The sequence below is a fragment of the Pantherophis guttatus genome, chromosome 2 (genome assembly GCF_059756535.1).
Source record: "Pantherophis guttatus breed Tessera chromosome 2, ASM5975653v1, whole genome shotgun sequence".
Taxonomy (NCBI): Eukaryota; Metazoa; Chordata; class Lepidosauria; order Squamata; family Colubridae; genus Pantherophis; species Pantherophis guttatus.
In genome coordinates this window covers 100,763,836-100,780,477 of record NC_142064.1, presented here as the reverse complement: position 1 = coordinate 100,780,477, position 16,642 = coordinate 100,763,836, and the positions used below count along the sequence as shown (strand labels likewise).

The 16,642-nt window shown below is 39.4% G+C and overlaps 1 protein-coding gene across 3 annotated transcripts in view; it reads right to left on the bottom strand.

Moving 5' to 3' along the window:
• Positions 1-4,381, bottom strand: part of EPHA1 (EPH receptor A1) — a 74,882-nt gene extending 70,501 nt beyond the window's left edge. For all 3 annotated transcript variants that reach the window (XM_034410904.3, XM_034410905.3, XM_087886460.1), the window contains exon 1: positions 4,017-4,381. In XM_034410904.3, coding sequence (XP_034266795.2) covers positions 4,017-4,113 — 97 coding nt within the window. In that variant the 5' untranslated portion in view covers positions 4,114-4,381. The remainder of the gene's footprint in view (positions 1-4,016) is intronic.
• Between the last annotated feature and the right edge of the window lie 12,261 nt (positions 4,382-16,642).

Sequence of the window (16,642 nt, the reverse complement as noted above, 5' to 3'; positions counted from 1 at the left end):
TACATACGTAGTACTGTCTGTAACTTTTAAAGCAGCTGCCTCTTTTCCTGGGACTGTGAGGCATCAGGGAACTCTTTAAAGCAGTTGAATCAGTGCCCATCCCAGGAAAAAATGCTGCTGCTTTAATGGTGCTACCTTTATGCCCTTGTGTAGCCTTTTAAAAATCATTTTAAAATCAGCTTCAAAAATTAATATTAACAGGATAAAGGCATCATTATATTATTTACACATGCTCTTGTTTTTGCTACTACTTCCCGGCTTCCTCATTCCTCTCTAAGACCCACTTTTCCATCAGGAATTTCAGTCGGGAAATATTTCCACAAGTGAGTGAAGGCTTTAAAATGAGAACATGCTGTAAAGGCATGACAGAAGTATTAATTCCCTCCAGTCCAGTCTCTTAGAAGCTGTCATGTCTCTGTGAAGAGTATCTTATCTTCCTATTGTGAAAGCCAAAGGTAATAATACAGTATATATTTTTTAAAAGGTTGGAACATCTGTACATCAATGACATGTCATAGATAATAAAGAGGCATCCTAGCCCACATTATCTCATTAAGGATCTCTGACAGATCTCTCGATGTTACACGTTACCATGACTCCTTCTTTGCAACTATACAATAGTCTGACCTATGCTTGATTGTTAAGATGACAATATAGATCACAAGTGCCAAACTCGATCGTGTCACATGACGTATCATGACATATCGTGACATTTTTTTTTTCTTTTGCAGAGCCAGGGTAGGTGTGGCCTGCACGTGACACATCCAGCCCACATACTGCCAGTTTGACACCCCTGATATAGATCATTCTAGTTAAAGATATATTAGAAAAACTTAATTATCTTAGGAAACTTTATTTTCCTAAGTAATTCAGACAGCATCAACAGGAGTGTGAAAATCTTTTCATTGCATGTGACCTTCTTATGTTAGGTGGCATACAAATTTAATAAAAAATATACACAGGAAGTCAATAACTGTGCTAAAATAATGCTAACAACATTTTCAAACAACATTTCTAAAGAATAAAAAATGATTAAGATGTTAGTTATAAACTCCAAATCTGAAAAAGAAATCTTATGTTGGAATACAATATTTAAATTCAGCCTTTTAACTATAGCAATTCATGTGGATACAAGTTTGGATCACAGCCCTACTATAAGAATTCTTGTAACTGGATATGAGTGCTAGGAATGAAACTAAAACTTAAATTATGCAATACATATGCTAAGAATGTGAAAGAAATTCATCCTGGATTCCCTCCAAGAGAAACAATGCATTCTGTGAAATAAAGAATATATCTTGGCACAAGTAGGCACATAATTCAGAGTTTGCTAATGCCTATATTTCTTGGCTTAAAAGTTATAGATAAAAACGTCTATCTTACAGAAAGCTGCATTAAAAAATGCTTACAAATGTGATCCATTAGGGAAAGTTAGATACAAGAATACTTTTTAAGAGCGTTTTCCTAATTGTACAATGAGTAAAACTTTGGCAGTAGAGATGAATGACTGAATACACACTGATTGGATAAAGACTGCTCTGGACAGATGGAGGTGGGGGAAGAGGACTGTAGCAAATCTGTTTTGAAATGATTAATAGATTTCAAGTTATTTTCTTAAAAATAGAATATCTAGTTCCTTCCATTTTTGTGCTATGAAATTTAAAACCAAAGAATAGATACTAGAGAGAGGGAAGCATGCAAGTCGAGAAAGGAGAATTGGGGCTCTGGCTCTATGTCCCTTTGCTCACATGATGCCCCTTTAGGTGTGAGCAAGGGAATTAAATTCCTTAAGTCCTGAGCAGGTAACACCCTTGCCAAAGTGGCTGCAGATAGGCTGGTATGCAGGTGCCAAGATAGAACCTCAGCTCAAATTATACAATTTTCTTAATTATGGGCAGATGAGGAGTTTCAGGACAATTGCCCTTAAATTTGGGAGAAATAAAAGGTCATATTGCAAACTCATGATTTGCCAGCATCAATATGACTAGGTTCTGCAAGGAGAAAGTGTCATCTAATTAGAAACAGAGGCTACACAGAAAGGTATTATAGCAGAAAAGGTTTTCCTGGAATATGAGACATTATTGAAAGCAGCAGAACTTTAAGCTCTGTTTTATTTTTTAAATGTAACTTATGAACCTTATGAATCTGATGGTGGCATGTTTTCATTCATTCATTTCATTCATTCATAACTGGCTGCTGTATTTAAACCTAGGATTCTACCCCAGGTCATTGTCAGTCTTTCAATAATTGGAGGTTAAAGGCCATTCCTGTCCATTCTGCTGTTTACCTATAGCTACAGCGTCAAGTTCAACCAATCACAAAAACTAGTTAAACCAAAGCATTCTAAGTAAAATTATTCTAATCAGCCATGGAGATTAGTGGAATTGGTTATTATTAAGATGTTGCAGCCTTTTTCTTTTCTCCTTTTCCAATTATCATGTGCGAAATCTCTGAACCAATAGAATATTTAACTTCATTATGGAAGCCACTACAATAGGTCTGAGCTGGCTTATGCTAGGAGAATCAAGGAAACAAACAAATAGGACTTTCTTAAGAATTTTTCAGCATCTAAAGTCATCCGTGTCCTATCATTACACAAAGGCAGAAAGCATCACAAATCGTTTGTAGACCATTTGCAAGACATACACATTTTCCATTCCAGTTTGGAGCCATTAGCTCTGTTTTTAACACTGAAAATGAAAAGTCAGATGCTCATAAGTAAGGGTAAGAAGCTAAGCAGAAAGGAACTTTTCAGGGACTCTGCAATAATTTAGAACAGGGTTGTCCTACCTTGGCAATTCTAAGATTTGCAGACATCAACTCCCAGAATTCTCAGCCAGCCATAGCTGGCTGGGGAATTTTAGGAGTTGAAATCCACATGTCTTAAAATTACCAAGGTTTGACACCTCTGAGTTTGAAGCACCCTCAGCCATTAAGTAACACTAATTGAGGTTTGGGTTTGGCAACCAGAAATATTTAAAGTTTGTGTATTGGAGTGTATATCCATTGCAAAGAAGGAACTGTTTAATTTACTAATGTTCTACAACAACAAAAATATTTGTCAGCTCTGCTAACAGAATGCATTAGTAATTTTTTTACAGGAGCTAATTCAGAGGAGCCTAATTTTACTTTATTAATTATAAACAATGTGTTCAGTGAGTCTTAGAGAGTCATTAAAAAATCACATGCATGTTGTTCTGTATCAGGAGGGGGAGTGAAGCTGTGTAATTGGGAACCAACCCCAACACAGAAATTACGAGTTACAGCCAAACCCTGCCTGCTACAGACAAGGGAAGATATTTGATTCCTGTTTCCATTAGGATTTTAATGTAATAAACTTATAAAGCTCATTTGACTCATAACATTGTTGCTTGCTTACCAAGAGATTTGTTACCCAATAATCTCATTAAAAAAAAGATCCTTTGAAAAGCAACCCTATAATACGGAAGCCAACCAAAGCTTTCCTGAAATCTAGAGCTCCAGGGCTACCATGTGTCATCTGCAAAGATTTCCAAGCTATTGGAAGTACCAGGGCCCACTTCATCCTGCTTTTCAGCAGGGTAGTTAACCCCACAATGGGCAAAAATGGAGCGTGACTAATTCAACTTTCTTGTCAGGTTCCTCATTGTCTTCCAGAGCTAGGGCTGTTTCATACATTGAGACAGCAGCAAATCCAGGCTGATCACTGGATGCTGCAATTGATTCCCACCTGCTGACAAGCAAACCTTAAGTAAGTACAGTTTGGCAGATTCAGGCTTTGTCTTTGTGGGACAAAAATATATGAGGACAACATTTCCTAATTCCCCAGCTCTCCTTCCCAAACTTCAGCACTTGTGCATAATGCAACTTTGTATGGTTTTTCAAGGTAACATGTCCTTGCGAAGTATGTTCTCCTTTTGTTTGGCATTTTCAGTTTTGGAGTCTAAAACTTCCCTCTTGCAACATTCCAAGAAGTTATGCGGCTCCCCCAAATTTTGAACCCTAAGTATCTTTCCCTTCTCCCCAGATGCCCTTACCTTCTTTAGCAGATATCTCTTGCAGAAAGGAAACAGAGAACAGAAACAGCAGCTCCAAAGATAGAGCAGCTTTTCTGCCAAGGAATCTCAGCTCCATTTCCCCGTGGAGGCAATCCTGCTCCCAGACCCTGGCTCTGAAACTCAGTTCCGTCACTCGGCAAGTCTCTCAGCTTGATGGCCACAGGCCTGAGACATTGAGGCGCTCGCCGGGTGCCCTTGATGTGAGACTTTCACCAGAACCAAAGGACTGACGGAGATTCCTGCATTGCAAAAGCTACCTGCCTGGCCCTGACTTATGATGAAAGAGTACGGCAGAGAAGTGGTGAAACCAGTTCTCTCCCAATCAACTGCTTGCTACTAGCTTTAAAGGGGTTGGGCCAGCTACAAGCAGATAGGCTCACCTTAAAGGTAGTTGCCACTTTTCCTGGGAAGTTCCCCCGCTCTGGCAGGCTCTGTGGATGGCTCCACAGGGCCACCTGGTGGGCTCATGGTGACATTTTTCAGACCTATGCCCAATGGGCTTTCCTTCTCACAAGAGGGGAATGTGAAACATAGCAGGGTACAACTATGGAGATTCTCAATCATCCAGGTCATTGTTGTCCTAAGGAGGATGCTTTTCAAAACTGACTAGGCTTTCTTAGCTATTTCCCGGAAATAATTTTACTTCTCATCCAAGAAATTTCATAATTCAGTTCAGAAGCTTCTTGGATGAGAAGTGGAAATTTTTCAAGGAAAAATCCCAAGAAAATCCAGTTGGCTTTTGAAAAGCATCATTGGGACATAGCACGATAGAATACACAAAATCTTGGTCTTTGTGCATGGAAACATACTTACCTGCATTCATATGGCTGGGAAATTATTCAAAAGGCCTGCTCATTTTTTAAGAAGTTCAAATATTCCAAACAGTGTAATAAAGAAGGATGGTTTGGAGTAGTAGTTAAGCATCAGAACAAAAGAAACTGTGTTCTAGTCCTGCCTTAAACACAAAGCCAACTGAATAACTTTGGGCCAGTCATTTTCTCTCAGCCCCAGGAAGGAGGAAGTAGAAAGCCACTTGTGAAAATGTTGCCAAGAAAACTGGAGGGATTAGTCCAGGAAGCCACCAGAACTCAAGATTTAAATCTGGATTGATCTATCATGTCAGATGACATGGAGAGAAGACAGGGATGTTCATCAGAGAAGTCAAGATAGTGAACACAACCAATTTTAACATGCATCATGTGTACATTAAAGGTGTGGGCCTTCAATTGCATGGTTATACCCACCATCTTCCCCATTTTTGATTCTCTCTTTGGGTGCCCCACATGAGCTTCTGCAATTTGTTAACAACTCAGGGATATCTGCCTCCAGCAAAAGTACCAAAGTTCATCAGAAAAGCTAACCCATCCAAATGAGGACATGTTCACAATAACCTGAAATAGGTTAAGAGCTCTTGAGAAGTTACATAAAACTTTTGATGAAGTCTGTAGTATATTCTTTTGCACTAGAAAAATACTAGTTAATCAAGTCTTTTTGCCTCTCTCACCTTTTAGTGTACTCTTACCATCTGCTTTTATTCTTTCCCATGGACTTTCGCTTTTGAAATTCTAAATACCAGGTTTTGGTTAATACTAATGTAACATTATAAAACCTTTGAAGTAAAAATAAAATATGAGTTGCAGAGTAAAATATAACACAGATCAGTGGTGGGTTGCTACCGGTTCGCCCCAGATCGGGCGAACCGGTAGTGGCAGCAGCGGGAGGCTCCGCCCACCCTCCCGGACACTTCTGTGCATGCACAGAAGTGTTGTGCGCACGCGCAAGCAAGCACATGCCCACGAGCAAACCGGTAGCAACGGGTTTTGAAACCCGCCCCTGACGCAGATTATAAATCATGGAGGAGGAGGAGGAGGAGAAGGAGGAGGAAAGTCTTTTCTGGGTTGTGTGTTCCTTTCATAATCATTGTTCCCAAAAATCATATGTTTTGAAAACTTCTTATTGCACAAAAACAATAATAGACTAATTCTTGATAGGTTTGAGCCTTTCTAAAAGTGGAGGATCTGAAGATTTTTGCATTTCAGTCAAGACATCAAGTTTCCAGGAAGTGTGTCAGTGACCTTGGTTTATGTCAAATGAGTTAAACAAGATCTAAGGTCATCAGACGCTGAGCTTAGACTTGGCTTTTTATTGGTTTTCATTAGATATCCTTTATTACTTTTATTATGGCTAAAGGAGTCCATATATGAAAACCAGCTGGAACTCTTCTGGATCATCCTCTAAACAACCAGCTACTGACTATTATTGGGTGCCTTGTGGATGAGCTGATTCATTTCCAAATCTGATGCTCATTCAACTTGATTCTGAGAACTTTCCAAGCTCTTCTGTGAAGTTTTATTATTCCCATTTCCTTGCTAAGGTTTCAAATATAGATTGAAGCAATGAATAGAAACTTATCAAGGAGAGAAGCCAGCTAGAACTAAGGAGAAATTTCCTGATAGAGAAAACAATCAACCAGTGGAATGGCTTGCCTTCAGAGGTTGTGGTTGCTTCATCACTGGAGGATTTTAAGAAGAAACTGGACAGTCACTTGTCTGAAATGGTATACGGTCTCCTGCTTGGAGCAGGGGGCTGGACTAGAAGACCTCCAAGGTCCTTCCCAATTCTGTTATTCTGTTATATTGGGGATGAAGAATTGTTGAAGAATTGTTTTGTGTTCTACATCCCCTCATTGGCTTTATGAAAGAGATTGCATGATGAACGGAGATTAAAGCAACAAGTGACTGAATTATAGCCAGAGGTTGGTAGCAACACTCAATTATTGATAACTGCTTTCTTTTTCTGACATGCCCTTTGTCTGAATGATATTGTTCTGACCTAGGCTTTCTGAGTCAGTAAAACACACAAGTTGTCCCAAAAATCGCTTTTATTTTAACAGCTGTGAATTCTGTTCATTCACAGATGAGTCCCAAATAGTTGTAAAGTGTCTTTCGGGATAAGACTGATAATCACCCACCTTTATCTCCTTTGACATGCTGCCAAAGACCTAATTGGCAAAGCCACATGGAGTCCAGAATCAAACAGAGCTTCAGACTTAAAACTGCACAGAATTAATAACGTTGCTTCCTGCAAAGGCCCATGTGCCTTTGCTCCTCTTTTAAGTCTTATGGGAGGGGCCAATCATCTCCAAGCCCAACTCCCGAGTCGTCCCTTTTGTTTTAATTGTTCTTGCCTTCTGGCAGCTCTGTGCATGCGTGCACTGGGAACAGGCTCCCCCTGTTCCTCTGCCTCACTGAGGTCCGACTCTGGAGGCTGCGGAGGCAGCACGTACCTCCCAGATGGCCCTTTCTGTGCTTCCAATGCAGAGCCCTTGTCTGAGCCTTCCCCAGACTCCAGGACTGGCCCATGTTCCTCCCCAGCCTCCTCACTATCTGACTCTGCTGCCAGCTCCGCAGGCTGCTGGCGGACCACAACAGATATTTTCCACAGCTACAGTAAATAGTTGCTTATTTGAATTCTTTTTAACCTTGATTTAAAGTAGAGGAATTCATTCCTGAGGATCTTTACATTCTGTAGGTGTGGAAAATATAGTAAGATCTCTGAAAGAGTATTGCCTGAATGATAGGACTGTCCCCAATGTTTCCAGCTTTCCTATGTTCATAGACAAACTATGGTGGGGACCACTTACAGACCCTCTCTTTTGGGATGGTAGTAGGATGCACAGTCATGCTTTTTACTCATGTTGTCAGGCCAGATTCAGGCATATGAACAGGCTAGGAACCAGGAGACTGTGAGTTCTAGTCCTGCCTTAGCCATGAAAACCAGCTGGGTGACTTTTCTCTCTCAGTCCAATTCACTGCACATGGTTATGCGGGGGTGGGAAGGAGGAACAAGAAGTGTTAGATATGCTTGCTGCCTTGAGTTGTTTATAAAAAAAATGATAAAGGCGGGATATTAAACCAAACAAATTAAATTAGTTGATATTTCTTCATTCTAAATTAATTTGTATGGCAAGGTCCTTGAAACCCCAGAGGGAGCAAACATGAATATGCAGAAGCAAGAATAAAGTCATCTCTTGAAATGCTGGTGGAAAAATGACTGAATAGAAAGATAAAGCTACAATTAATGCTTATTGCTTCTTGATTAACAATGGTCTGGGCATGGGGAGTGCACTTTCACACATCAGTTGTTTCATAAATTTGTTGTATTGTTTTTTGATAGAATACATATTTTTATTTACAGTTAACCCTCATATCCTTATTAACAGTGCATTAGAGCTGCATTAGAGTTAAAAAGAATTATATCTTACATATTTGATAATGCTATTTCCCCCCATTAGGTTCAGTTTTCCTAAACTAATGCCCTCAGAGGCTGGGCTACACCTCCCTTCAAGGCTAACCAAAGGACATATTTGGTTAGCCTTGGTGTCACAGCAGACTAAAGTGCTGTTAAGTAACACCAGCTGCCTGCAATTACTGCAAGTTCAAATCTCACCAGGCTCAAGGTTGATTCAGCCTTCCATCCTTTCAAGGTAGGTAAAATGAGAACCTGGATTGTGGGGGCAATAAGATGACTATGTACAAAAAAGAACACCGCTAAGCGGGGGCTGAAAGCCCTACTAAGCAGGTATATACAAAAGTATGAAGGCTTATATTCATTGCCTTGAGGTATTTATACAAATAATAAAGGTGAGATAAAAAAAAATCTAAAAATCTAAAATAATACTGAAGTCATTCAAATCTCAAGAATTTTTCATTGCCTTTATTTTCTTTCCCTTTAGGATATGTTCCTTTTGAACTGTCAACACAGATGCAAATGAGCAAGAATAAGGGCAGATCCTCATAGCAACATGGATATCAGATAACATTGTGGGTGCAATGCCTTTTTTATGATGGGCAGATTATCTCTGTTTGCAGTATGATCAATCACAATGAGACGATATCAAAGCGGGACAAAGTACAAAATGATACAATAAATTCAAACAAATTGGTTAATACTGTTCATAGGATCTCTTATTTAGTCTATAAACCACATCTCTCCAAAGGCCAAAGTAAAACATTTCAGTATAGTTTATTTGCATCAATCAGGATGTATTTCTCTGTTCTGACAATGTTACTTGATTTATTACTGGTCCAGTTACAGTATTACGCTGATTGGCTGGAGAAAAAAATAAGTTATGTTATTTTGAAATAATGATATTCTGCAGACTTTGAGATGATCTGTTATCCTATTGGTAGAAACTCCTACTCAACTTATTTCATTGCTCTCAGACTTTAGCAGATGCTACATTGGATTCTTTGATCTTTAATAGGATGTACAAGTAATCCTCATTTAGCGACTGGTTGCTTAATGACTGTTCAGAGTTATGATGGACCCCCCCAAAAGGTACTTATATGACTCAGATGTGAAGTTGTGATGGCTGTCCTTCCCCATGGTTATGTGATTATATTTATAGTCATTTGCAGTGCCTCATATGACCACAATTTATAATGTTTTTGATTAGAAATCAGCATTTACTTCTGGTTTTCGGCCAAAAACAAACAAACAAACCATTGTGGACAATAGGTTCACTTTACAACTGCCATGTTCACTTTAAGAACTGCCATGCTTGCTTTTTGACTGCCGCCTTCATTTAACAACTTCCACAGAAAAAAGTCGTAAAATCAGAGTTGTCATGTGACGACCAGCATGATTTATGACCGTAATTCTGGGCTCAATTATGGTGATAATCCGAGGACTATCTGTAGGCTCAGAAGATTTTGCATAAACTACTCTGCTGATTCCATAAAAATGTATCTAAGATCAATGTGGTCTAATTTAACCCTTTAGGTACAAATACAATGAAAAGATTTGGGAAGCCTGATTGGTATGAACCATGCTACTTTCATAATTTTCAATGGGATTTGTAAAACAGGAGAGGTAACGTTTACAGTTTCTGGGCAAAGATTAGCAATATCAGTGTCTGTGTCATACAGACTGCTTTGTTGAAGTTTACTACAGGTAGTCCTTGACTTACAACCATTCGTTTAGTGACCGTTCAGAGTTACAACGGTACTGAAAAGTGACTTATGTCTATACAACCATTGCAGCATCCCCTTGGTCATATCATCAAAATTTGAATGCTCAGCAAATGGCTCCTCTTTACAATGGCTGCAGTATCCTGGGGTCCTTTTGTGACCTTCTGACAAGCAAAGTCAATGGGGAAACCATATTCACTTAACAACCATGTTCCTAACTTAACAACTCCAATGATTCACTTAACAATTGTGACAGGAAAGGTCATAAGATGGGGCAAAGCTCACTTAACAGCTGTCTCACTTAGCAGCAGAAATTTTGGGCTCAGTTGCGGTTGTAAGTTGAGGACTACCTGTATAGAGGTAATTGAATTATCTCTACCATATTTTCTGCCTTGCCCAGCAAGTTTTGCTGGATCTTGGGAAAAATACTGTAGAAGAGATACAATATAAAATCCTTATTATTATCTTTATTATATAATCCTTATTATCCTTCTTAGATTGTATTACAATGAATATAATATAATGCTGCCTCCAGCAGTATAGCAAACAAAACTTTACTAAATGTTAGGGTTCAAAACACAAACTGTTGTTCTTCACTTTTAGGCTATCCTTGAAGAGTATTTGGAAGCTACAGCTAGTGCAGAGTACAATGGTGCAGGCAGTTTTGGGGCCCCCAAGGGTGGCCCAGGTAACATCATTCCTCCACAAGCTGCACTGGCTGAGTTTGTTTCTGGGTGCAATTCAATATGATGGTAATTACCTTTAAAGCACTTCATGGCCTGAATTCAGGCTACTTGAAGGCTCATCAGGATTGCACCATGCTGGCAGAGGAGGCATGCTGCAGGTTGCATTGGCCAGGGTATTCTGTCTGGTGAGGTCCAGGATAAAGCTTTCTCTACTGTTCGTCTGCCCTTTGGAGCAGCCTGGAGTGAGGTCAGCCCCAACCCTTCCATAAGAGCCTAAAGACATTGGACCTTGGGGCTCCAATGGAGGGGTTTCCAACTGGGGATGGTTGATAGCAGGGGTGAAATGCTCCTGGTTCAGACCAGGTCGCCCGAACTGGTAGCGTTAGTGGCAGGTCATTCGGAGAACCGGTAGCAAAAATCCCTGCCCCCCCACCCCATGCCCAGCTGAGAGAATCATCAGAGGCTTTTTTTTTTTACTTTTAAAAGCATTTTTTCTAAAACCTCTTCGGCCGAAAAAATGCTTTTAAAAGGCTCTGGCGATCCCAGCTGAGTTGCCTGATCATCAGAGGCTTTTTTTCTTTTAAAAGAAAAAAAAATGCTTTTAAAAGAAAACAAAAGCCTCGGACGATCAGGCAACTCAGCTGGGATCGTCAGAGCCTTTTAAAAGCATTTTTTTTACAACCTCTTTGGCCGAAGAGGTTGTAGAAAAAATGCTTTTAAAAGTAAAAAAAAAAAAAGTTGGCCACGCCCACCCAGTCACATTACCCCCCACCAAGCCACGCCCACAGAACTAGTAGTAACTAATTTTACATTTCACCACTGGTTGATAGGTCAATAATCGATCCCACTCCCCCCATCCTATACCCCCCCCTCTTTATAGATAGGTTGTTATAGTACAATATTTATTTCATTAGGTTTTGGACAGTTTTATTTTTTAATATTGTAAGCTGCTCAGGGTTACTGTGTGGAAAGATGGGTGGCTAATAAATTTTACAAATAAATAAAACAGTTTTATTCATCAAGCTTATTCAATTCTTCCTTGAAGGACACAAGGCTTAATGAACCTGAAGGAAATTGAAAAATGTACAGGGGTAGAACTCTATGTTTTAGAGAGGAAACAGAAAACAAAACAGAGACTTCATTGGACAAGCAGATTAATCTCAATGGGAAAGTATTTATAAATATGAAACTCTTTTAAAAGTTGAACAGTGACAATATTTTAAAAACAATGATGAAGAACACATCAGTCTCCCTAACACCAGGCACTGAGCTTGAAATAGCTACTCCTTTCCCACCCCACTCCAGGGGAAGGATACTGCAAAATCTCCATTCCCACCCCACTCTGGGGTCAACCAGAGGTGGTATTTGCCGGTTCTCTGAACTACTCAAAATTTCCACTACGAGTTCTCCAAACTACTCAAAATTTCCGCTACCGGTTCTCCAGAACCCGTCAGAACCAGCTGGCTTTCACCCCTGTCACAAGGACTGCAGATTGCCGCCTCAGTCCAAAGATTCTTATGATAAGCATCTCCTTGCAAAAATCTGATACAGTAGTGATAGGAAAGTCTTCTGTGAAGCAAAATGACTCCAGAGAGCCCCCTTGTGCCCATTTGCTGGATTTTTCTCTCCTCTTGTGTAAATTGGTGGCAGAAAGTTTTAGCTGTGTATGTGCATGGATTGCATTATAACTTCCATAACACCCACCAAAAATTACTTACCCCAGGCTTCCTGAGTAGAACAGTATGAATTTTATTAATGAAATGAAGTAGCAGTTCTAGGGTGGTTATTTAGAACCTGTGTTTTGATGCACAAAGTTGGACAACAGTTATCCTCTCATGTCTTGTGTGTGAAGGAAGTCCACACACTGATAGGGCAACAAGGTAAAGCCACTACTATGACCAACACCACTTCTGTGTCATTTTGCTTCCCTAATGAATTCTTCTAGCTTTTATGGAAACACTTTCAGAATATGGACTGTCTGCAATGGCTTATTTTAATGGTGTTTCCCCTACTTTGAATGATGATGAAAGATACAGAGATTTCTCTAAATTCTCCACAGATCAGTTTATATATTGGTGCCTGGACTGCAAAAGTGAAATAAAGTTGTTAATAGTTTTCATATAACAGAGGTCCTCACAGTTGTCATGCTAAGTGAACTCTTAGACTTAGTCCAGTCTGAATTTGGCCTGAGAAGTTCTTTGCCAGGACTCAAGTTTCAGCAGGCAAGGCTCAAAGTCTTGTCAGATCCAGGCCAGGTGTCAAAGTTCCCAGGGAGGTGGCTACAAGTTAGAAGAAGGCATGAAAATGCTTCAGATTGGGCTGCCATTGATGCTGCTTGCAATGACCCTCACATGAAGCCTTCTGTGCTGTAGGGACCCAGCTATCACTTGAGTACAACTGGTGCTGTCACTCAGCTCTGATGTTAGCAGCTGGTCCATTCAGGAGCAAGAGTTTACTACTGGTATTGAGATCCTGCCAAGATACTTTTGTATGCAACATCCCACTTCCTCACTCTCTACTCTCTGACTTTTGAAGTGATACAGTGGTATTCTCCCTGCTTGGCCAGTCATGACTCCAGATCAGAGCCTTCAGGGGCAGAGATGAAAACAACAGGGCATGCTTTTGCCCCATTGTTCTGTTTATAGGCCAAGTCCTCAGCTCAAGTGTGCCTGGTGCTTCAGGCCATTTTCTTCTCAATGTCCTCTCAATGAATTCATAGGGACAGGGACATAGTAAGTACACACTACCATATTCTCCCTACTCAGCTACAGACCAGTCAGGAAACACAACTAGATAAGCTAATTCTATTTTATTGTAAAACTATATTAACAGAATCTTGCAAGTCTGAAATTTCCTAGGTAGAATCTCTTTGCTTTGTCCCCCAAGGTCATCACGGCATACCATTACTTTACGGCCCTTTGGTATACCATAAGGATGTGGGTCATCACAATTTCATGGAGTAACTCATTTCAGAGGAAGGCAGAGTGGCATTGCAACCCTGTCAGATAGGCAGATAGGCAGATACCACAGGAAATAGGCGATTCCACAAGTTAAATATAGGGCTTTATGGGTAAAAACAGCATTATGAATTACACCTAGAATTAAACTGCAACTCCCTTGGTCTTCCAAAAAGGAGTTAAGACATGGTTCTGCAGCCTTGCATGGGGAGCCCAGTGTGTGTGTGTGTGTGTGTGTGTGTGTGTGTGTGTGTGTGTGTGTGTATACAGTTAATATTTCGGGTTTCTTCCCGTGTAATTGTGAACATATCCCTAAAAGGGTAGAAGCGACGTTTCGACAGAATCTCATCTGCCATCATCAGCCTTATGTGAAGGGTCTTTTGCTGTAACTGCCGTTACTATTTCAAATCTGGTGCTGGTAGTCTGGGATGGCTCCATCTTTTCATTCTGATTGGTTGGGAGTCCCAGTTTGTGTTTATTGGCTTGGCTTCGGGTGTATGGTCGGTTTTTCTCCACCAGGTGGCAGGGCTTCATCTTTGTGGCTGGTTTGAATATGATTTGGCTGGGACTTGTGTCATTACATGTCTTTTGATTAACGCTTGATCTATGTTTTATATTTGGTGTTAAGATTCGTCTATCTATGAGAGCAGGTTTCCAAATAGTAGGCAGACGTGAAGTGTCATCCCGTTTATTCATGCAATATGGTCTTTTCTCTATTTCTATTGCCTCTCTGATTATTCTGCCATTGAGATGTTCTATTTTTGCAACTGTTTTTGTGTTATTAAAATTAATATTATGTCCTGTTGTGTTTATGTGTTGAACTAATGATGATGTGTGTTCTTGCTTTTGTATTGAGTTTTTGTGTTCCTCGATGTGCACACTCATTCTTCTGTTGGTCTGTCCAATGTATGTTGATGGGCAGGAAGCACACGGGATTTCGTATATGCCTTGATCTTCTAATTCTATTTTGTCCTTAGGATTTCTCAGAATGGACGATATCTTTCTATCTGTGCAAAATATGGTTTTGATGTTGTGTCTATGCAGTACTTTGCTAATTTTATCTGTTGTTCCTCTTATATAGGGCAAGATGGCTTTCCCATTGTTTTGTTCCTCTTGTTGTTTTTTCTTTTGTCTAGGTGATGCATGTTGGATCATACTGATGATTTTATTTCTACAGAACCCATTTGATGTCAGTACATTAGTTAGTGTATATAATTCTGTTTGTAAATGTGCTTCATCAGCCAGACGTTTAGTTCTTGTGGTTAATGTTTTGGCAACAGAGTTTATTTGTGCTGGATGGTGGTGTGATTTGGCGTTGAGATAGCGGTTCGTATGTGTCTTCTTTTGATAGATGGTATGTCCTAAGGTGCCATCAGATTTTTTATAAATTAATACATCGAGGAAAGGTAACTGGTTTTCTGATTCTATCTCCATGGTGAACTTTATTTTGGGATGGAGGCTGTTCAAATATACTAAGAAGTTTTCTAGTTTATCTCTTCCATGTGGCCAGATCACAAAAGTGTCATCAACATATCTGAGCCATAATTTTGGTTTGTTAACAGTTTTTTCTAAAGCATTGGATTCGAAATCTTCCATGAAAAGATTAGCGATGACCGGTGATAATGGTGATCCCATTGGTGCGCCTTCTATTTGTTTATATCTCTATCCTTTGTGTATGAAGTATGTGTTGGATAAACAATGTTCTGTTAAATCTGCGATATGTTTCGGTAGTTAATATTTGTTTTTAATTGATGACAGGGCTTCTTTGACAGGTATTTGTGTGAATAGTGATACAACATCGAAGCTTACAAGAAGGTCATTTTCTTTTATGTGTTGCTTTTTTATTATTTGTATGAAATGGTATGAGTTCTGTACATATGAAGCAGCAGATTCTGCATAAGGTTGTAGATGTTTTGCTAAATATCTGGCTAGATTTTGTAACAGTGAGCCTATGGAACTTACTATGGGTCTAAGAGGTATTCCATCTTTGTGTATTTTTGGGAGGCCATACAGTTTTGGACATTTTGATAATTTTTCTCTGGGAATAATTGTTTGTTGGATTTCTTTACTTATAGTACTTGATTTTATCTTTATCCTCGTGGTTTTTTCTAGATATGTTGTTGGGTCTGTGTTTATGGGTTTATATGTGGCGTCTTGAAGTAAGTCAGACAGTTGCTTTTCATAGTCCGCTGTGTTCATTACTACTGTTGCATTGCCTTTCTCTGCTGGTAATATCATTATGCTATTGTCGTTTTTTAAAACTTGCAGTGCTTTTTGTTCTTCTTTTGATAAGTTGCTTTTAGGTGGTTTACTAGTGCATAGAATGTTGGTGATATCATGTCTGACTTTATCAGCATTGTCAGCACTGAGTTTCTTTAAGCTGGTTTCAACTTCGCATATGATGGTTTCTATTGGAATTTTATTGGGTGCCACTGCAAAGTTAAAGCCTTTTGTTAAGACATTTGTTTCTGCTGTTGTTAGCTCTCTATCGGAAGCATTGTATACTACTTGTTTTAAATGATGTTGTGTTGTGGTTGGAGGTTTGTGGTGTTCTAATTTCTTAATTTTCTTTAGATGTCTGTAGGTTTTATGTGTGGTTTCTATTTCAGATCTCCACATGGCAAGCTGTTTTATTTTGTCCCATAATATGGGGTGAATAATATTGCTTATCTTTAAGTATAAAGCTAATAGATCCTTGTTTACTTGATCCAATAGGAATCTTTTGCTATGGATTTCATTTCTAAGTAATGCCATTTCAGTTCTTTTCAGAATACGTTGGATAGATGTTGTGTGGGTATGGAATTTCAATTTAAAGCAAGTTGGTATTATATATATATATATATATATATATATATATATATATATATATATATATATATACTAACCCAGCCAAATCATATTCAAACCAGCCACAAAGATGAAGCCCTGCCACCTGGTGGAGAAAAACCGACCATACACCCGAAGCCAAGCCAATAAACACAAACTGGGAC